Source organism: Lipophrys pholis (assembly GCF_963383615.2).
Source record: "Lipophrys pholis genome assembly, chromosome: 21".
In the NCBI taxonomy this organism is placed as follows: domain Eukaryota; kingdom Metazoa; phylum Chordata; class Actinopteri; order Blenniiformes; family Blenniidae; genus Lipophrys; species Lipophrys pholis.
Genome location: NC_137649.1, coordinates 15,101,400 through 15,124,105, shown reverse-complemented (window position 1 = coordinate 15,124,105; position 22,706 = coordinate 15,101,400). Strand labels below are relative to the sequence as shown.

General features: G+C 43.3%; 1 protein-coding gene across 4 annotated transcripts in view; it reads left to right on the top strand.

Annotated features, from left to right (window-relative positions):
- The window catches only part of sesn1 (sestrin 1), a 54,281-nt gene that overhangs the window by 27,622 nt on the left and 3,953 nt on the right, over positions 1-22,706 (top strand). Inside the window, exon 1 of one of the 4 annotated variants that reach the window (XM_080490839.1) lies at positions 21,967-22,222. The exons of 2 other annotated variants lie outside the window; for them this stretch is intronic. In XM_080490839.1, the coding sequence (XP_080346965.1) occupies positions 22,121-22,222 (102 nt within the window). In that variant the 5' untranslated portion in view covers positions 21,967-22,120. Of the gene's footprint in view, positions 1-21,966; positions 22,223-22,706 lie in introns of those variants that run through there. One more of the 4 variants, XM_080490840.1, reaches the window with a different exon arrangement.

Below are 22,706 nucleotides of genomic sequence, written 5' to 3'. Positions count from 1 at the left end.
TACTGCGAAGCCACAACAGTGACATGTCTGTTAGTGTGCCTGTGAGAAACAGCACCCCTCCAAAGACCCCAGGCAACCTCTGCTTATTTAACTCTGAGAGTGGGCGCGCTTGTGCTCTCTGTCAACACGTATTGTATGCCTGCAGGCTATTGTGGAGAGTCCCTGTGCAGCTGCGTGTTGTCTGCCCGTCTCCTAACGCCACAACTTATTCTGAAAAACACAAGACTTCTACATGTGCAAAGGTTGCCTTATTGTTGACAACCTATGGTGGAGATCCCATTGACTTGTAGTATTTTACTTGTCGGTATTCACTGTCCCGTAGTAATACATTTCTGTGCTGACACACGTAATGACTGAATGTGTAACGTTTCACTAAGAATCCACCACTGGAGGCAAAATGAGACGTCATTGCTTCACGCCACTGGAAACATCAGCAGTTTCTAGATCTGTTTTGTTTTACGTAAGTTAGTCGGCAAAGTTTTTGCTGCATGTTATTGCTTTCCAATACAGGATGAGAAAAAAAATGACAAAAAAACTGCAAAAACAAACAAGCGCAACCTCAGCGTTGGACTGGACTCTGATATTTGCTTTTGGGAGTTTTTGAATGCTTTCTGAATGCTCATCAGTCTCGTACTTCACGTACTCACACAAGTTTATGTAACAGGAGAAAATCATGTCGGGTACCTTTCAAGCAGTTACTATTTCTATGATTGATTTTCTTTTTTTTGTGTGTCTGTGTTATCATGACTTTCACTGACAATCATTGCAGACTTCCAGACTATCCTGACGAGTGACTTTGGTCCCGGTCATTTCAGCCTTGAAACATGGGAGTCTTCTTGTTGTTTGAAGGAACAAAGCATGTTAGAGGAACTTTCAGAAGTTTGTGATTCAATCAACTCTACACTTCCATACTTTGCACTATACACGGACTTGATAACATAACAAAAACATTACAGCTCCACCCAGTAGGTCAAACATTGTCTGCAGGCAAAAAACAAAAAGCTGATGCTCCATTCATTCATCAAACAGACAGTCATACGCACACATTCTCACATACGAGTAATTTAGAGCTTTCAATTAACCATCATTAAACATGTTTTGGGATTGTGGGGGAGGCCAGAGAAAGCCCATGGACACACAAGAAGAACATCCAAACCACGCGGAAATGAGAATAAGAATTTCACTTGGGTGTTCCTGCCGTGAATGTAAATCCCTACACCACTTTGTTCCTCGTGTCGTACATTGTGAATCTGCAAAGGTCTTTTAAACAACTCACAAAAAGTTAGCGATATTCGGCTTCCGGGTGAAATTCCAGGAAGAAACTAAAATGGGCTATAACCTTTACAGGTGAACCTAATGTGACCTCAAAACGTTTGAATGCTCATGTCTAACTGTTCAATGTTTCAGTCATTTTTGCACAACTTGCTGTTTGTTCTCTCACAAGGAGCTTAACGGCAAAATTTACAACAGGTGTTTAATTCATGGATGGATCAATAAATGTCCTGGTTCAATTACAATGGGGAGTGAAACAGTCGTCCTCATCATGCGGTTCCAATTTTGACAGCATGAGAACAAGACAACACCTAACATTGGATCAACTGGACCTCGCCATTGCCACGTAGAGGCTCCTGACTCTTTACCACTGAACTCTAGTGACCCGAGGGCCGAGGTGTTACGCTTCAGCAGACAATAGGTCGACTTGTGAACAGCAGGAGACGTCATTGTCAAGCTGTAATTGTCACTGTAGCATTAACTTTTATGTTTTGCATAAGTTTCACCCAAAAACCAAATTTATGTATCTCACTCTTTGTGAGTAGTGTGTTAAAAAAAACATATTTTTGCATACAATCTTTTTGCTGACTGATTAATACGAACATCGCCTAAACTTTCTATTCTTCCTCATACACTTTTTTTTTTTTTTTTTTTAAGAAACTGAAAATAATTTATTGTAAAAGCTAATAAAGGACCGAACTGTTCACTCACATGCTGCCATTTTACTAAATCACTGATTATATTTCGACCTTGTGCGGTGCTGAAGCTCATAATCGTGGAGCTGTAACTCTCTGTGTGTCAGTCCTTTTTCCTGGCTGCTTCCCGTTCACATCCAGGGGTGTGCTCCACATCCTTCCTGCGCTGCCATAATCTCAGGCAGGCTTCCTGCATGTCTTCCAGCTCCGTGAAATCTATGACTCAATGGAACCCATGTAGTCTATGTTTGTTTGTATTAATAATTTAATCTTTCAGTATGTGTCCCCCACTGGGAGGGACTTTTAACCTTTTCTGTCCCATTCGCGGGGACCTCTTTCGTCCCGACTCCTGAATTGGTACATATCCTACACCTGCTGTGGTGTCGTAATTTACTGTGATGACTCCATTTTTTTAAAATCCAATATAAACTGTGAGGAAATGCTCAGAAATTCACATGAGCAGCATGCAGTTTATGTGCAATCAAAACTCTGCTTTGCTCGTTTTTCTTCCACATGGTGCATTTATACACTGAAGTCTCTGGATGGATTTCCCCAGTCAGATAGTTGGAGCATCTGAAAATGCTGCGACAGCAGGTAAATTATAGCAGTGGCTGATTAGTAAAGCCTAATCATTTTTATTTCAAATATTGTTCAAATAAAGAAACAAGCACATTTACAGGCTTTGCCAACACCGTTATTCCAAATCTTTTGCTTCAGTTTTTTTTTTTTTTTTAATTGCAATGCATTTGGAATAATATAAGTCCTTATGTGTATTGTCGTTTCACTGTTTACAGCCACGTGTGAAACTTCTTTTCTTTTCTTTTTTTACATAGGTGCAGAGTTTGCACATGACAAATTGGCCAGAGTTTCTCCTCTGAGTTTTGATGTGCTCTTCGCTCTTTGTACACAAACACAATCTGAACCTTTGCCGTCAGCGGCCGGATAAGAGGAGACGCGACGTAATTTTCCCACATGGTGATGTCAGCGCCTGTGAAAACCCGATGGGAAAAACAGCCCGTCTCGCCACTTTGATTTTGTTCTCTCTGCTCCTCCACCTCTTTTATCGGGCCCACCTGAGCCGACGGGCGCCCTGCGTCACCGATTCTGGGAGAGATGGTGTCTGGGAATGCTCCTGGCTCAGACTAACATCCACACAAAATGCACACGCTTACAAAAAAAAAAAAAAAAAAAAGCTCTTGTTTATGTGGTGAGCACTTCTCCATCATTGATGAAATGTCAGTTTTCTTGCGACACAGAGAAATGTCTTGGCTTCCTGCCTGGCTGCTGTTGTTTGTGACCCTTGCAATCCGCTTTATTGGCTGCTTGTTGTTCTGGGGTTAAAGCAGTGGAAGCTCGGTTTTTCTTTCGTAATTTGAACGTGACGCAAAACATTAAGGAGTTAAGTTTCAGTGACGCAAACCTGTAAAAATGTTATTTGCAATATTGAGCACAGTAGGGTTTTTTGCTTCTTGAGTACTCTTATACACTTCAGTGCAGAATAACAGTTTAGTCTCAAAAGTATTCTCTTTATTTCAGTTCATGTAACTCGACCACAGCCGCGTTGTTTCCATCTGTCAACAACAAAGTCTGATCAAGCAATCATCCGTTAGAAAGAGTCATCCAAGATGGCTGAAATAGGAACTATGCGATTTACACAAATTAAGTCTGTAGGCCATTAAAAATAATTATAGTATATTCAGCATTAGCTGTTTTATTTACATTTTAGGTAGTGATTGAGCCGCTTCTCTGCAAGGAGCAGTGGACTGCTGAAGTAAAGCGAACAGGCGTATATTCTCATTAAAAAACGTCTTCAATGCCAATTTATCCAGCTTTGTGATGCTAGAGTCCAACCCAACTGTTAAGGCAGGGTTAATCCTGCACAGGCTGCTATTACATGACACAAGAAACACAGAAAAACAATCACACACTCAATTCAATTCACAGCTCCGAGCATATTTTGGAGTTTCCAATTAACCTCAAACTCATGTTTTTGGACGACAGGAGAAAAGTCACACCAGAGGAAACCTACAAACTCCACCAAGAAGGGCCTCCAAGCCCCACCCAGACTCGAACTGGAGACGGTCTCTCTATGAACACCGTGCGGTCCCTGTAAACGTGCCGCCATGCATTTTTGGACCGCTCTGCAACACGGAACGAGGGACACTTTTTAAGTTGCATATTCAGTTAACATACAACTTGAATACTTTCGTTCAGATACGTCCAAACAGTGTTTGCCATCTTCTATTTCTTTTAACATTTTCAGTATATTTTTGGAAGCAGTACATTTGTCTTTGTATATAATTTGTGTTGTCCTAGATTTATCTTAATCCATAGATTATAAGGTGTTTGATTTTTTTAGAAACGATGGGTTTTTGTGGTCCCTTTGCCTACAGTATTTATTGTCCTTATACTTACTTTCTTTAATAAATATTTTGGCTGCAGGGTTCTTCTGGAGCTGTTTCCCCAGACCTCGACATAATAAGACAGATGTGGTAGGAATAGTGAGCAGTCCAGAATGTGTAATGATTTTCAATCCAGTATATGTCTAGAGTTCCCAAAACTTGCAATAGACTTTGCCAGCTTTGCTTTAATATGTCTTACATGTGGTTCCTAGCATATTTTGCGGACTGTGATCAATCCAGGAAATGTATTCTCATAAAGTCTTTCAATGTGTGTTTTGTTGATCATAAAGTCTACAAGAACGTTTGAGTTGTGTTTTCTAACCAGTATGATCTTTGTTTTTACACAGTTATAGTGATAATTACTTTCTGTTGGACTGCATTTTCAATTATTTTATTTCTTTAGTGATCATATCCAAAATCTGATGCTGATTCTACACAGAATTAAAAATATAGTTGTATTGTTTGTAAACAATAATATTTTTAAATAATTTGATGCATTTCACTGATGTATGATATAAACAATCTGAGCCCCAGACCCTGGTGCACCCCACAGTTACAATCCATATACTTCCCTACTATTCCCCAGGTCATTTCTCAGCCAGCTCAAACGAACCCCGTATTCTATAGTTTACTATCATATTTAACAATATATTGGGGATTTTTCTTTTTTTAAAATCCATAAATACTCTCAAGAACCATTTTCTTGTCAGTCCAGGTTGTGATTTGTGACTCTGTGGAAGTTCCTTTGGCATGTGGCGGCTCTGGTCATCCGACTGTTTCCATGTGTGTATGTGGCTGCTGTAGAAACCACCGGGGCAGTCTGATAGAGACTGGAGTCCAGTCCTGGGCTCTTGTGAGGCACTTTGGGAAGTATGCGCTTTAACACGCTCCCAGTGTTAAACACAAGTACGGTCACAAATAGATAGCCGGTGGATTTAGGACACTGCTGGTGCCCTGCATGCCGGAGCTGACTGAACAGCAGCTGCATAAGTCCCCCCACTGTTCCACTTAATTATTTGTCTTAAAATGAAAACCCCAGCATTTAAGAGCAGGCATAGTGATTGAGGCGGAATTCAGGAGCATCGGCATCGAGGAAACCACCAGTAGACTACACAGTGGTCAAAAGCATAGATTTTAACATGTGTTTTGAATAAAACTCTTTCTGTCGCTATTCAGGCCGTTCAAAGTCTGTAAGAGGCCAGTTTGCCCTCTGAACTAGACGAGATGATGAGCGTCCGCCCCCTGAGCTGAGTGCATCGCCTCCCCTAATTGAAATAATAACACTCCAAACTGTTTCTCATATGGTTTTGTCTGTCGCTTTCTTTTTTCCACTCACAACAAAACAAATTGCAAAACCCCACGCCATAGCAAACATTCTCCTACAGCCACAAAGCGCTTCGACAAGGAAAAGGCCGCTCTCTGTCTTCGGAGAGAAAAGCTCTTTTCAAGGAGCCAGTGTGCTTCAGCGTTCGCAGAAAACGGCGTGGAAAACATTTTCTTCCTCCCTCTACAATTGTGTTGGTTGCTGCATAATCATTTTGGCTGTGGGACCGCAAAGGCTGGAGAATGTTTCTAACTGTTGCAATGTGATAAAGGACAGTAGCAACAATTGCTGTGTCAAACTGCAAACACAAGGATGAAAACTGGCCTTGGCGTTGACTATAGAAAAGAACCTGGGAGTCCAGTGACCCTATTCAGATGAAGAAGGAGTCGCTGTTGTGTAAGAGCCTCCTCTGCACCGTCTGGAGACTGGAGGACCTATACTATAACCGGGTTGTCTTGGCGGCAGGGGGCTGCGGCGCAGTATAGAGGGGGCCCTGTTTTCCATGTGCACTGTTCATACTCGCAGTGCTCCTCAGCAGGCAGGCTGTCTGTATGTGGAACAGCCGTGCAGGGCTACGGCCGCAAGGTTTTTTTTTTTGTTTTGTTTTTTGGCAGAGCTGACGAATTTGCTGGGGTTTGAGTCGTAGCATCTGTTGCTTTGAGGGGGCCTGCTATTTATCAAACTGAAGCTCAGTCTGCTGGGAGCCCAGGGAGAAAGAAACATGTCTTACTATCTAGGTTAACCCCCGAGTCTCCCTATATAGGCCCCCCCCTCCCCTTTTTCTCTCTCCCTCTCTCTCTCCCTCTCTCTCTCTCGATCCGAAAAACTGTTAATCAAAGATGTTTTTGGAGAGAAAATAACTAGGAGGGGCTTTTGGAGGGGGATACCAAAGGAGGGTGGTGGGTAAGGCAAGGAAATGAAAAAGATCAGACCTGACCAGCAATATATATATATTTTTTTTTACAACTCCCTACAGTGGTATCGTTAAATGCATAGAATAAAACCTATTTTTTTCTTGCTCGCACTTGGCACCTCATGTTGTTTTTCCAAGCTCTGCTGGAATAGCTGAGCATTGAGACGCGGGACGGCCCCCGGCTTTTCAGGAATCCGCGGCGTATTCTTAGAAAGGGAGGAAAAGAAAAAAGAGGCTGAGTTTGGCTTTCTCCCAGGCACCTTGAAGCAATCGTTGACGGTTACGTTACTTGTTTTTTTGATTTGTACAGGAGAAGACAAAAAGCCCCTTAGAAGCTCGCTGGCTTATTGATATGTCATTTTGTGGTCATTTTCTATATTTTTAGCACTTTGTCTGCATGCATGCCTGAAAACATAAGCATGATCCGGGTTGCCTGTTTGTCAGGTGACTCATTCCGCAGTCCGTCTTTAGGCAGGTGGCAAATTCTGCTTTGACCACATTCCTCTTAACAGTCCCGCCAACAAAAACAAGGATCGATGGACGTTGCTTGGAGGCCCTGATGAAAGGAAGCAGTAGATCATAATAAAGGAGGAGCGAACAGGTGGATGGTGAATAGCAGTGAGAGAGGGACAATGACTGACAGGATAGAAGTAAACAAGTTCAAGCAAAATGTGGGCAGAGAATAGTCTGTGATGTCTGAGCAGCTTTTTTCATGCATGTAAATGTATATACATCTAATGTCTTACTTATGTCACTATTTATCTGTCCAGTGTTGCTTTTTGTTGACCTCTCCCTGACTCTCTTTTTTTTTTTATGTTAAACTCTTCCCTCTCTCATACCTCTTCTGTGATGTAACTCTTTTCAACAAACATGTTTTCCTCATGGAGGTTTTTCTCTGCTGAGCTCACAGAGCCTTCATTCATCCACAGTTGTTTTCTCTCACCATCACCAAACGCGGAGCGCTCACATGTCTGTCCTGCATCTTCCCGCCGGTCCCTTGTTTATGCAAGATGGCATTTGTTATGGGTTCGGCCACCTCAAAACAAGCCTCCTGACACGCTCCTGCAAAGTAGAGGAGAAAGGAAAACGCTGCGCTGTTGTTTTCCTTCCTTTTCCGAGATGACCGCGGAGCATAAACAGTTTTTACAAGGTGTACACCGTAGGCAAGAGGTGCTTGCTCCTCTCTCTTTGGTCTTTCTTCCGTGCACACACACTGACTGCACATGCTGACACATGTTCGCCGATCACAACTTTCACGCCAAGAGGCAACAACTGGTCAACAGGATATGAAACCTTCCTCACTGCCTTCTTCTTTTCATCATGTTTGAACTGACCTTTCCCCTACTTTGCGTTTTCTGCCCCAAAGCACAGACTCTGCCTCGCGCATGAGCATTTTTCCTGTGTTTGTGGTTCACCCGGGTTTGTTTGCTGGACTGTTTGGCTGGGTTGTGCACTGTATCACACAGGAAAGCTGACTTTCGCTCAGTGCATCAGGGTTTAGTCAGCCTCCCATTTCTATGCAGTAACTGTGCAGACTTGCAGATAATCTTTGTCCAGCTCATTTGCTTTGTGTTTTATGGCTGAGTCATTCCCATGTACTTGATGAAAGGTGTTCGCTTGGCGACAGAAACCACTGTGCTGGGACCCACCCCTCCTCACCCCGCCTGTGTGATTGGTGTTCGTGGAAGGGAAGATGACCATCTGCTGCCCCAGTTGCCCAGTGACTGGACAACAGCCTTCCCTTATGGCACAGTTCCACTGTCCATTGTCTGCTGTGTGTGTGTGTGTGTGTCTTGATCTCTCTCTGTGTGTTTGCTGAGTTGCCTTCATGCAGCTGATGTGTCTTTTGTGTGTGTGTGTGTGTGTGTGTGTGTGTGTCCTCCTCAAGGAGAGTCGAGTATTGTGTGAAGCTTTCCTGTGGGAGTCCCGTAGAGAACGCACCCTTACCCGGCAGGATGGCCCTCGGTGCGACGTGAGCTGACTGGGCCGTGTGGTTAGTGGAGGGTCAGAGTTAGAAGCCGCAGGCCAGAACTTTGCTCCGGTGCATGAAGAGGATAGATTTCCTCTCCAGACATGTGCCCATGATCAGACGTGCAATCAAAGAATAGAAGGCGGCTCACATATGATATGAACTGGGTCAGTGTAGGTTTAAAGCCAACACTGTATTCTGTTGCGAGCTACTTTCAAAAATATTATTTTTTTTTTTTTACACGTCTATTGTAACGAGAAGCCAACTTGCCGACTAACAAATTCAAATCCTTTTAATATTTTTGATTGTGATGACATTCTGTCAGTGTTGATCTCAGATTAACCTGACTTAGATGACCGTGTCTCCTATCAGAGCTACACTGTAAACTAGTTGGCAGCTATATCGCATGAATATGATTGAGGTGTTTTCCTTCAGTCTTAATATTTAGCATCAATTTAGAACCCGTCTGTATTTTGAGGTGACGATTGGATGTTATTGGGACCAGTGATGAAGGCTCAGGTTAATTCAACACTGCACTAGTTTATCATAGACAAAAAAGAACCTTGTTTACTCTTTACCCTTGATATATTTATATCTCGCTATGTTAGCTGATTGTTTTGTGAAGTCCTGTTTTATAAAAGAAACTGTCCTGACTTTATGTTCTGAATGATGTAATCATTGCAGATAGCAACGTGTTGGCTGTGCAGCACTTTACTTTGAGGTCAGATTTTTTATTTTTTTTTCCCCCTCTTGTGCATTTTCTACCCTTTATCCTTGTTTGATTGTTGTTTACATGACATTCATGGAGATTGGATATAATATTGTATTCATTTCAAAGCAGAATTACACAAATTCTATTGTTATACAAGCCTGGGCCTGATATAACGGAGCATTTGGGATCTCAGCAGGACGCGAGCGAACAGGCAGACGGCACCCCAGGTGAGCTCACACACCAATAAGGAGAGGGGGACACTGTCGGCTCTGTTTACTTATAAAACCAATACTGAAAGTGCTGTAGGCGCACGCCAAGAGCTGCATGGTGGTGCTTGTGATAAGAAACAGAGAAAATGTCGCACCTACTCAGCAACTGCATCTTTATCTGAGTCACTTTGGAAAACGAACACGCTGTTCTTCATTTTGTTGAAATTGAGCCCAGGAGTGAGTTTTCAACTTTTCTTATCTCTCAGGTTGTGTTTTGTCTGAGTGATTTGATCAAAGGGTGGAAAGAGCATCTACAGTGTGTACTGTTCCAGGCACAATGTCTAATTGATGACACGGGAAAGCATTGTTGTTAAAGCAAAATGCGACAGAGAAATTACTCAAACTACTCAGAGTATCAGTTACTTTTCAGTCATTGGGTGTTTTATTGTCATAGCAGGCATCCTAATCTTTTTGAATACATTATTTAGAATACATTTAAATCGCATTTCTGACTCAAATGTAGATATGAAACCAGACTCTCTATTGGTAGAAGAACATTTCCATTTTTATTTTTAGTCAACACACAACGACTCTTAAAAAAAATAATCTTATAAAATCCCAAATGCATGGATTTGTTTATGAAATTAACATTTCCAATGTATTCCAGTTTTTGTATTTTAATTAAGCTGAACTTTGCTTAGTTTATCGCAGCTGAATTTAGCTTAGCATACCCTGGCTTAACTTGATTCAGCTTCGCTTAGCTTGATCTAACTTCTGAGTTACCTTGGCTTAACTCGGCTTGACTTAACATGGTTATCTTATCTTACCTTTATCATCTGTGTTTGTCCCATATTATTCATAGTTAACCATACACTCTTTCAGAGCAGAGGTGAGACGCCGGGCGTTTAGTGGCCTCACTCAAAAGTTTTTAAGTCCAGGAACTCAAACCGTTTCTGAGGTCTGGTGGGGCACCACTTCCTCCTGTAGTTTGTGTGCATATTGATCTCTGATTGTAAGAAAAGCAGATCGCGTGATGGATGAGTGAAATTACACATTGTTACAAAATGCTCATAAAAATACAGTAATGTGAGTATTATTATTTTGAACCCTGGATTTTATACAGTGTGTTTTTTTTTTAAAGTTTTTGTTTTCTATATTAGATCTGTTCTTGTGTTTTGATATGGGCAGTGGGGGTTGGTGGTGGGTGTGTGTGTGTGTGTGTGGTGGGGGTCGTGTATCTTTGCGTTTTGTTTTTAATGTCCGTAGAGCAAAAGTGCAATACAAATAAAGTTTGATTTGATTTTATTCCCTCAACGTCCAGTTTCACACTGCCTCTTTCTACGACGCACAGACCGGCGACAGAGGACTGTACTGGGTTACTCATTACCTGCCCTCATTCGGTCCTGTCGGGTATCTGCCTCCTCTTCCCCCAGCGGCGCAGCGGTGGCAATGTCAAAGCTGCACGCTTGGTGATGAACTTTTCCTCCCAGATATTTTTTTGAGGGGAAACAACCCGGGAGCAAAGCATTTTTTTCTGCAAAAAGAAATTAGCGAGCACATCCAGGCCCAGCACTGTCAGCTGGGCTTCCAGTTCAGGCCACATGCAAGGAACATTCATTTATGAGTGACAGAATTTTTTTTGAGTGATGCCAAATGCACATATCTCTCAAAATGTTGTTACTCTCCACATAATCAGTTTTATTACCCTTTTAACCCTGAACTCAGCTTTTATTACATAATAACATACTGTAGATTTAGTAGAACAAAAAACATCCAGTGTGAACTGAGGAAAGCTGTGAGATTTGCGTATTGGACTTGAGCCATGCTGCTCTGGTTTTAGGTGTGTGTTTGTGTGTATGTGGCAGGGAAACCTGATAGAAATCTGATTTGGCACAACCATTATCCCCTTTAGACTTCAGCAGTGGGCCTGCACCGCGCTGTGGCTGCCACTAATCCCATAATGGGCTGACTCTGCACTGAAGCCGCACAAATGCTGTTCCCCTTGGTGAAAACTGTGACAGTGGGTTTGTTTCTGTTAATGCTTTCTATGTATGTGCTCAGCATTGCAGTGTGTACATAAGTTCTGTGTGTGTGTGTGTGTGTGTGTGTGTGTGTGTGTGTGTGTGTGTGTCTCCCTCTAGGTGAGTGTGCAAAGATAGGTAATCTAGTGTACAGAGTCATCGATTTTCCCGCAGCCCAGGAAGTGGCTGGTTATTGATTCTCAGGGACAATGATGTCACTCCAGACGGTGTGGGGTGTTTACTTATCCATGATAAGGTACGAGGCGCTTTCTCCCCACACGCTGCTCAAATAGTCCTCTCCCTCATCCTCTCCCCTTTTATCATTGTTCTCCCATCACTCTTTCCATCAGCCGTCTCTCTTTCTTGCACGGCGAATGCCCCCTCTGACCCCCGCCTCCATTATCTGTGACATAATCACAAACGAGGGCGCTCATAAAAGATATACGTTTGGCTATGAAGGTAAATAGGATTTCATGTTTTAACAAATGCAAAATGTACAAACTCTTTTGCTTTTGAGAACTAATGTGAGAATTTCAGATGATTCGTTTTTTGCGTAACATTTCGTCAGAAATGACAGCATTAGATAAAATGCAGTGAAGACAGAATATATATATATATACTGTATAAAGAGACTGATGCAGAAACTTTTAAGAAAAAAGTTTTCCTTCTTTCTGTATGTTCAGTCACTTTGCCAATTATCCCAGAACCACAGTCATTAGCTTCTGTTGTTCAGGCTCCGTTTTGCTCCCCGTTTCCAATTATCCGGGGATATTCTCTCATATCTTGTGATACTGACTCAGTCTCTTCGCTGCTTTTCAACTTACTTTGTTGGAGATTAATTAAATCTGATCAACTATGACACCAGTGGGAACGCTGCCCGACCTCCCAGCAGTGTCAACACAATGGTGTCTACCTATTAACGTTACGTAAGGCCATTTACGCTACAATAGCTCCCGGCAGGTCATCTGAACCCTTGTTTGTAACGCCGACACTTCGAATAATCAAGTAATCAGGTAAAAAAAACACCAAGCGACCATCTACAAGTTTGAAAAACTGTTTTGTTTTTCAGTTATTCTGTCCGGATTACCCTACAAAGCTACAAGTGTCGTTCATTTGCGTGTTTACCATTGCGACCAGAGATCACATCATCTCCTAGGTATTGTCTTGACAGTTGGCGAGATGATTAAATGAGACTAAAGTCTACATGTATTAATGATGTGAAAGATTTTAAGCTGTTGGTTTGTTCTCTTCTTGGTCTCACAGGTCCTGTAATTGATTAACCACAAAGCAAATATGCCCAACACTACCTGTGGCATGAGACACACACAGACGCACACACACACACACAATAGAGGCACACTTCTGTCAGGGTTAAGAGGTCCAAAGAGAGTTTATAAATGTCAAGAGGCAGCACACCCTCAAGGCCTATACATTAACCCAGCACATCCTTAAAGGGCGTTTAAAGAAGTAACAACCTGGAAGCTAGCAGACCTTGGAGTGAGAGAGTTTTAGATTATTAAAAAAATAAAAGCGGTTTCTTTTTGAATGGAGCAAAAACACATGTAAACATGAGATGTGCAAAGAATTTTAAATGCAGGTCACTAACTTCAAACACAGAGACACACAGTCACACATTCGGGTATTATAAAGTCACCAATTAACCTTAAATGCATGTGGGGGTTTTTTGGACTGTGGTGAGAAATCTCTTCCATGCACACAATAGTGAAACATGTCCCAAACAGGGACTCAAACCAGGGACATTCCGACTATTAGTAGAGTGCGAACCACGACACCACTGGCCGCCTGTCTTTCTTCAAATGATTTTATTATATTATGGTTAATGTAACGTCACTTGCCTTTCGTGATATATAACATGCAAGTGACTCAGCAGTGTGCTGATAGTTGGTGAGATGCACAGACATATTTAAGCTCTGAAGATAAAATGCTGAAGTCGGCATTATTTTTTATTTTTTCCGCAGTTGTTTTACACATCAGACTCGTGATCTCACTTCACGTGCTCGTTTATTCACGTTATGAGGAAGTCACTGGGTGTCGTGTCACAAAGGACGGCACGCGTGTGCTGTGACTTTGTGTACCTTTGCTGGCCCTCCGTGTGTTTGCACACATGAAATCTGCTGGCTTCGGTGTGTATAGTCGCTCTACGCCGTCTTGGTCCCGACGTTTCGAGTTGACCCTCGTGGGGAGAGAAAACGCTGCACCAGAAAGGAGCAAAAGGTGAACCGAGAGTGGGGTAAAAGCGGTGTGACTGGTACGCAGCTCTTCGCTGAATTTCACACCTTTTCAGGCGTCTTCTTTTCACCGTTTGACATCCGGGATTTTCACAGCAGTGACCCACATTATTAACCAGAATCAAATTCACTCAAATATACAAACCTTTATAGGATCTAAATGTGTTTGATAAAGAGAATTGAACTGTTTCCCACTGATCAGCTCTAATAGCATCCGAAACTGCCTGTAAGTGCAAATCATTTAGCTGCCGCCCACACCAATGAGTAATTTCCTCCAATTTAGAAACCTGCATCTGGCCACACATTAAACCACCCATTATTTCTCAGTGGGTTATCGCGGATAAACTTTTTCACTCAATCACTCCCACGCTGAACTTTTCTTTCCCTTCTGGGTTCCTTTTTTTTTTTTTTTTTCTTTTTTCTTTTTGCAGTTCTGCATTCTTGAAGGTCTGTTACATGACAGACGTTCTGTTTTTCCAGCCTGTAGGAAACATTATGTAGGCCGCACAGTGGGGTAGTGGTTAGCACTGTCACCTCACAGTGGTTGTGTCCCTGGTTTGACTCCAGGTTTGGATTTGGGGCCTTTCTATGTTGCCTTTTCTATGTTCTCCCTCTGTGTGGGATTCTTCCAGGTACTTTCCTAACACTGTCCAAAAACATTGGTCACTCTTAAGTACAAAGGTAAATGTGACTGCCAGTGTTTTTTTTCTTTCTGTAATGGACTGCTGACCTGTCCACTCTGTACACTGTCTTCACTCTCAGGCAGCTGGGATTGGCTCCAGCGCCCCAGAACCCCAAGTTAGATAAATAGTTTAAGAGATGGACTGATAAAGCATCATCTGATGGGGGGGATATGGACTTTTCTTGCCTTGGACATAAAGGTTTTCAACTTGAACTTATAATTCTGCTGCTGTAATCCAAATATTTGAGACCCTTTTCATATAATACATATAAAAACTACAGAAACCTGGAAAAGGACTCGGGCCTTTTGTGAGATTAACTTTTTGTCTGAGACGAAAGTCAGACTTTCTCCTTCACTTTTGCTGTAAAAATTTAAATCAAATACTTTTACTCGGATTTTGAACGCAGACTTCTTGCTGCTGTTCAATGTCATCTGAATCAGCAGCCGCCTCAAGTACCGTCTAGAATTACTAGATATATTGAGTAAGCAGACAGACCAAGGTGATTGAGTTTCCACCTAATCAAATCGATATTTCATAAACGTTTAAACATTAATGGGGCAGCCACTGTGACGTACCGCTCCAATGAGGTTCTGCCAGCCATTTTGTTCTGCCATTCAGTACCAGAGTTCATTGCCTATTAATGAAGTAATAGGACACGGAGGGTAACTGTTGGGCCATATCACTTCCTCCCCCCTCAAAGTAGAGCAGTATCGCATCCCCTACTCAACTTTGCAATCAAAGTACATCTCGCTGAAGGTTACAGATTTAGAAGAGAGATAAATGGAGAAAGAAAGATGCAGAAGTGAAAGCGGCGTCAGCAGAAGTGCAGATTGATGTTGTGTGCAATAGTTTCTCAATTTTGTTGGAACCTCTAATCTATTAAATCGTCGTTTGAGCCAGTGGACCTCACATCGCATCGCTGCCCCCAGAGTGACAGGCCTCACCGGTGTGTCAGATGAGAGAGTTCATTGACCTGCTTGTCTTCTATGAGCAGCTACGAGAAAACCATAAAAACTGTCCGGCACCGTGCTTCATCTGGGTTTTATTGTCTTTGATTTAAAGCCTCACATTCGACTTCAAGTTCTCAGCTGAAAAGATTGCTCCCATAAACATGTTGTTTCTTGGTGGTTTTTCTTGGGGGGGGGGGGGGGGGGGGGGGGAATGAATCATTGCCTCTTTGCATTCACAGAAACGGGTGAGGAGTCGGATCGTTTGTTCATGCTCTTCAGTACCCGTTAACAATTATGGGCTGACGATCAACAACCTCTCTGGCGGCTGTCCCAGTGATATGAGTCATCTTGCGCTCAGTCAGCAAAACGTGCAGAGGAGAGAAAATTAAACAGCTGTGCAAGTGAGGATGCAACGGCAGCATCAGACCAGACGGGTTGTTTTCTGAAGGAGGGTGAACGTCTTCTCGCTGATGTGAGCTCTGCTTTATTAGCCACATGCATTTTGGTAACACGAGTCGTCGAGACGAAGGAGTCCTCAGCACCTTAAACATTGATTCAGCGAGACGCTGCCTTTTTCAGAGCCTTTGAACTTGTCTTGCGGTGTTATCACTTGTGTGTCCCATCAATATTCTTCAGCTGACTGACAGCTGAGGTTGTTATTCCACAAATTGAGTGAATTTATAGAGGAAAGCAGACAGGCGACGCAAAAGTGAAGCGCTTTTCACTGATTTGTGGTGACTGTGTCATATCGGGCTAAAGATAGCAGGGGAGGGCTCGGTATTTTCTGTTTTTCTATGGGATCTTTTCTCTCGGAGCCTGTTGTATTGTGACAGCTGCCCTCTCCCTGCAAGAATAACATCCCCGGGAACTCGCTCTTCCTCACGTGCACACGGATCGCAGACCAACGCCTTTTCCCTTACATTGTGAACCACTGTACGTAAGAAATGTGTAGGGATCTGTTTAAATTCATGCTTGGGAGTATCGAGTCTTTTGTCCCAGATAAGTCGGTCCTCTCTGGAGTTTTTAATTTTCCGCCTGCTCCCTCAGGTCTGTGCAGTTCCTCTGCGTTTCATGGAATCCAGGGTGCGCTGCTTCCTCCCAGTGCTGTGTCTGTGCTGGTCCAGGATCTACTGGTCTGGAAGGGAGAGGGGTGGGGTGGGGGGCGGAGGTGAGGGCTCTCAGGAAAGCTGGCGCTTGGCGAGACCTCTCCACTCTGATGGCCTGCCAGAAAACACACAGATCACAGGACAGGCGACTGAGAAAAGGGAGAAACGAAGGGGACCGAGGGCTGCTCTGAGAGGGTCAAGTTTAACTTCACATAAATCCTGCTTTGACTCATGAGTTTTTATATTTCACATCACATCTGAAGCTCATCATCAACGGGTTTTGAGAACTTGGCACATGGGTCCGTATCCTTGTTGATACTTTGTCAGCGTACAGGTTGTCGCCTGCAGGCAGGTAAGGGTTAACCCCTCCAGTCTGCTCTGCCAAACGCTCAGTGATAGACGAAGAAGCTCCAGTGTCGAGCTGTGTTTGAGGAGCGGGGTGAGGGATATCCTCTTCGTCTTCACTTTCTACTCTTTAGCTGTGCACAGGCTCGAAAACTGCCATCATAAACATCTTATGTAATGTATTTATCGTCTTCCATACTGTTGACACAGTTACTGGAGCTCTCAAAGTAATCTGTTTACATGAAGAAGAAAAAACTTCTCTGGTTGTTTTTCCAGATGAGAGCTGCTGTTGTGAGCCTCTGGGCTAATTTGAAACATGTGGTTTTGTGTTTGTTGTGAAGCTGGGAGACGATTGTTTTGCAGCTTTTAGTCAAAGGAACTCAAACAAGCAGAAATGTCCATTTTCTTTTTGCAAACACACAAGCGGAATGAACAGCGAACTAGGAAACGCACCAGATTAGGTTGCTCTGTGAACTTTATACCTCCACCAAACTTTTTTCTTATTTTCTTTCCCTTTTTTTTTTCTTTTAAAGAAACAAGAGAGACGGGGAGAGAGAGAGAGAGAGAGAGAGGGCACAGAAGATTGGTTCCTGAAACTGTTGTTCTGCCTTGTGATTGGTGGACGCCTGTTGCTAGGCTTATGTCAGTGTTTGAGAGTTTTCTTCTTCCTCCTCTGTGCACTGATAGGTCGGGCTTGAACTGGTCTGGTGGACTTCTACCACTTGTTGAACATCCCCTCTGTTTTCTGCGGTTCTCTCTCGTCTTACTGCAGAAACATGTGGGCAGAGTTTTGTTTTTTTAATCTTATTACAGTTTATCGTCGTCCTTTATTGGTTTAGGGCCGTTGCTCATTCATGTCGGTACCCCTAAAGGAAAAAGAACAACAACAACCACTCTCCTGAGCATTAGCTGATAACTTTTTAACTTATAAAAAGAGTTTCCAGTAGAGTTACAGCTTAATAACACTCATTTGCTTTAAAGCTACTAATCGCTTGCGCCAGATTTAGTATCAGGTTGTAACACCACAACTTAGAGATCCTTTCTATCCTTGTTAAGAAAATAAAATCAAGAAGTTCATTGTCTGTTTACTCATTCACAGCACCAAACCTCAAAATCAGCATTGGCAGTGTGGCTTCTCTTGTTACTCTTAACAACATGTACTCTACAAAGTTGCAAAAACAAACTTTTTCCAGACACTAGAGCACACAGTTGGTGGTCAAATTGAAATTGTGAATGCTTGATTTTCTTGTAACAACAATCTCCTGCAGACTACAGACCAACACGGTGTGAACTCCTGCTTTTCTGTACGTGACATCATGTGATATATTCATCTACAAAGTACTCATCAACCAAAAATCCCTAATATTCCTTAAACAAAGACCAATTGGCCGCAATGTGCAATTTGTAGAGCAAATGCAGTTAGGAAAGGTATAGTTGAAATAAGTTAAAATAAAATAAAAGTTGCTATTATAGTCGTTTGTTGTATAGGCGCCTGAGAGACGGAAAAACTGAACTGAGATAAATGTGTTTCTATCAGTTCTATTTCTTCTACAGAAAGTTGTGATTTGAAAGAAAAATGAAAACCCTTCTTCTGTTCAGTACTGTTCACATGAAGTAAGTTTCTATTCAAAAAGGCACCTTGATGTCTTAAGACATGAGCAGTTTTCACTCAGGTGGAACTGTGAACACACAACAGCATCTTCTGATTGGCATAAATATCTTTTATAATAGGAAAAGATCTCAACCATCTTCTGCTCATTACAATTATTCTTGTGCCTGCCTTAGTGGCGAGCCATTTAATTTATTATTATTCAGAACTTATTATTATTTTTCTGTAACTAACCCTGCACCGTTGGGCGCACGGACACAAACAAGCACATCAAAATGTGCGGAATGTTTGGGAACAGGTTGCGCCAAGTTATGTTAATGGTTCAGCTAACCATTTCTGAAAAAATGGCAAAATAAACTGTGAAAAAATGTTTCATACAAAGCGGATGGGAGAGGCACAGCCTCAATCTTGACACCTGTCCCTTGTTCATCTCCGATCACACCGCGTAAAGGTCACAGGTTTTTGCTGATGGCTGATTGTCGTTCACCCAATATGTTCCTTCTCTCTGCATAAAGAGAATGTGAAATAAGTCCCTACCTTTATGCAGTTTGTGCCAATAGGCCGTTTAAAAACTACAGGGAAGGTTTGAGCTCTCTCAGCAGGTGACATCAAACGAGAATGTCGGCGTTCAGATGTTCCTCCAGACACCTGCAGTGTGGTTTCTCATTTGTGCTCTATGTCCTCAACCCGCCTCAGAAGACACACGAGAATACAGAAAGTACTCGTAGGTTCAGGCAACAGCCAGGCATAACAACCCGAGGTGGGAAGTAAACAATTCATGGTGCCTTCCTACAGCTGTGAACTTGGAACGTTACTAGTTCTGAATTGACAACAACATGAGGCCAACAGGCAGATCTGAATCTGCAGACAAGTGACAACCATTGCATAATTCGAATACAGTAAGTGAGCAAGTGGATGGAATTATGTTTGTAAAGTCATATTGATGGACGCTGCTTCTGAAGAGTCAATAAAACAGTAGTTATAGTAAAACAGCAGTGTTTCCATCGCACTGCTGGCCGGTCACAACCTGTCCTTGAACCAGGCCTTTAACCCCCAACTGATCAGGTTAAGTTAGGAGGGCAACCGGTGAGACACGTGTGCCAAATCAAACATGTGGCTCACGTGATCAGTATTATCAGTCCCAGAAGAAAGCTGGAGCTACTGAACTGTGTGTGATGGGTGAAGGAAATCTGGTTCTTTTCACTTACCACAGAGTCATTAATCCCATATAAATGCATTTAATCCTTCATATTGACTAAAGCCTCATTAGCTGCTGAGAGCTAGTTTGTATTTTCCCTGTGGGAAGTTCATAGTTTGACAGAAACCTTGGAAGTGGGACTGTTCTGACTTCTCACTTATGAATACTTTTTTTTTCATTTGTTTAAAACAATATATATAATATTTTCATCAACAATGCCTGGAACCGAATGCATATGAGGTTTCAGAGTGTGTTCAGAATATTTTGAATATTTTACATCTTTTTATTTTTATTTTAATGACATTATATAATGTGTCAGCTTCCTGTTAATATTAGTTTCCTTTTTATCTCTTCAACCTCCACTTGTGTAGTTCAGCACAGTTCATTTAGTACCTTTTTGGAGGGAAACAACCCCAGCATCCGTCTCAGAAGGAGCATGCACAGTACTCTCTGGATCACTGAGATGCAAACATGGACACCCCCTGATGTGAATACAGTAAAGCCTACAACGTAGTTAGTGTGTGCACCCTGACAATGGTGTTTGGCCCCGTCTGCGAGGCCGGACCCCCGAGCCTAAGCGCTTTTATGTGAAAAGGGTTTGGTGTGTCGTCAGCCCTAACGTTGACCGGCCCGCAGCTTTGCTGAGCCATGGGGCTCCCGGCGGCCCTGGGAGTTGCTGACTCCAGCCCTGGGAACATGTTTACCGCCGCCCTGCACCCCTCCCTGTGGCATCAGGAGAGGAACTGCCTGGGCGGGGGGGGGGGGTGATATGGGGTTGGGGAGGATGGCTGCAGCCACACAATGAACCTGCTGAACACTGTCCTATCCAGTTATCAGTGCTGGTTGACAAACTGGTCAGTCGGGCCCTCGATCACAGCGCAACGGGGGGGGGGGACTTTGTTTCCCCCGAGCTTCTTCTTGAACTCATCGTTTCTAAATTTAACTTGTTTGTCCGTCTTTTATTGGGAGTCTCGACAAAGTCCATCCAAACACCGCTGCGGCCGGCTTGTTGCAGCAAAGACAGACTGAGTCAGTGATTAACGGATTCTACAACGTCTACCGACAATCGAGTTGACTGGGCGGCTTTCAATCCCATAAATGCGTCTTTGTGAAACCTCAGAGAAACGAGCCTTTTCAGTTTTCCTCTGGAAAATTCTTACGTTTGAAATCTCACGACACACAGAAGTGTGTTCGTGTGTGTGTGTGTACTGACCAGTTTATGGAAGCTTTTGTAATATGTTTGCCAGCAATCTGAAACAAAAAACACCTTCCATACATGTGTTACTCCAGGAAAATGTTTCAAGAAAAACATTTGGGCTCGGAGCATTTTTAAAGACCTGTGTACTCGATATCATGTGCAGAAACGGCGTCTTGACGCAAACAAGGCTATTACTTTATTGTCGTATAAAATTTTAGGTACACTGTTGTACAAGCCTGAGTAATTATTGACTCCATAACCTCTGCGGCATGATAAACCAGTTATACCCCGTCAGGTCCACTGAACATGTTATTGTCAGTCTGGGATAAACAAAGCCATAAGAGCTGCCTTTCTTATCTCTGCTTCCTCCTGGCTCTTAAAGGTCTCCTTGAAGCCCGGGCTGATTGGGTGGAGGAATGGCATTTTTCTGTGGCCTGATAGGCTGTGGTGGAGACCTGCTAACTGGGGAGCGCTCTTGTTGCAGCAGGTCTTGCAGCGATCCATCTCACTGCGTGCAGATGCTGATCTTTGCACAGTGGACCCTCTACTCCGTAGCACTGGGAGCTCGGTTTGCACCCCCCCACCCCCCACCCCCCACCAGACCTTTTCCACCTCCAGTAGAAGCCTACAGAGGTGGACTTGCTCGTGCATGACACAGTGAATGCACATTGCAAAGACGATGCACACAAAGAGTTTTGTGCAACAATGACATCTATATGCAGAATTTTATTTTTTTTAAATACATCAACTACTCCTGCAGAGTGGTGTGACCTCATTATAATTACAATGAAATCCAAGTGATGTTGCTTGCAGTCACCTCGAATCGATTGCCTCCATACAGAGAATAATGCCCTGCACAAAACTCAATCATGATCGATGGCAGCGGGGAACAAAAGAAGCAGAGAGAAGTGGTGATGTTTTCTTTAGAGGGGGGGATTGTTCTTCTTCCAGCTCACGTTTATGACCCCCCTCTCTCCTCACGCGCAGCCCCGCCCCCGCACGCTCCTCCCGCGCCCATTGGCCGCGCCGAGGCTGTTTTCGCCCCGCGATTGGCTGCCGCCGCACGTCCATCGCGCGAGCCTCGACTTATTTACCGAATGTATGAGCGGAGGAGGACGGTATTCTGCTGCGGTCCTGCAACAGCTGACTACTGAGCCCTCTGCCCAGTGCCTCCAGGAACAAAGAGGCGCAGGACGGCCACAAGAAAATTAATGTTTATAAACCCCCGAGCCGCTTGACGGAGCAGGGCGCCGCGAGGACACGACATGAGGCACGCAGTCGCACCGACACAAAACGTGGAAAATAATTGTTTGGCAGTGACAGAGCTTTTAAAGATATGCACCCATTGTGAACGGCTGAGCAAAAAGGTAAGAAAAAGCCACTCGGAGAGCAAGTGTCGTCCGGCTGCTGCCCCTTAACCCGCAGTGTTGTGTTTAAACAAGGTGTCACGTTTTAATAGTTTTAAAGAGACTGTCTTTCTTTCTTTCTTTCTTGCGAACAAACAAGCTGCAGTGCAGTCTTTTGTCCAGACTTGTTTACGAGCTCGAGCCTGTTGTTGTGGTCATCTGCAGAAATCCTCCGTCCGCTCACGCGACTTTGTTTTGTCAGCTTTTTAAACGGCTTCTGTGTCGGTGACACATTTTCAGGGATTGACTTTAAACGGGTGTCACCTGCGAATAATCGGGTGTTTCGAGAGCCGTTCATTCATCCGCTTCATTGTGCGCTGCGGGACGGTGTCCGCGAGGGGACATGTCCCGACAAGCAGCGGAAAGTTACTGGGCTCAGTGAAGACATTGCTTTTCTTTTTTTTTTTTTTCTTTTCTTTTTAATCTATTGGGTTTTAATATTGAA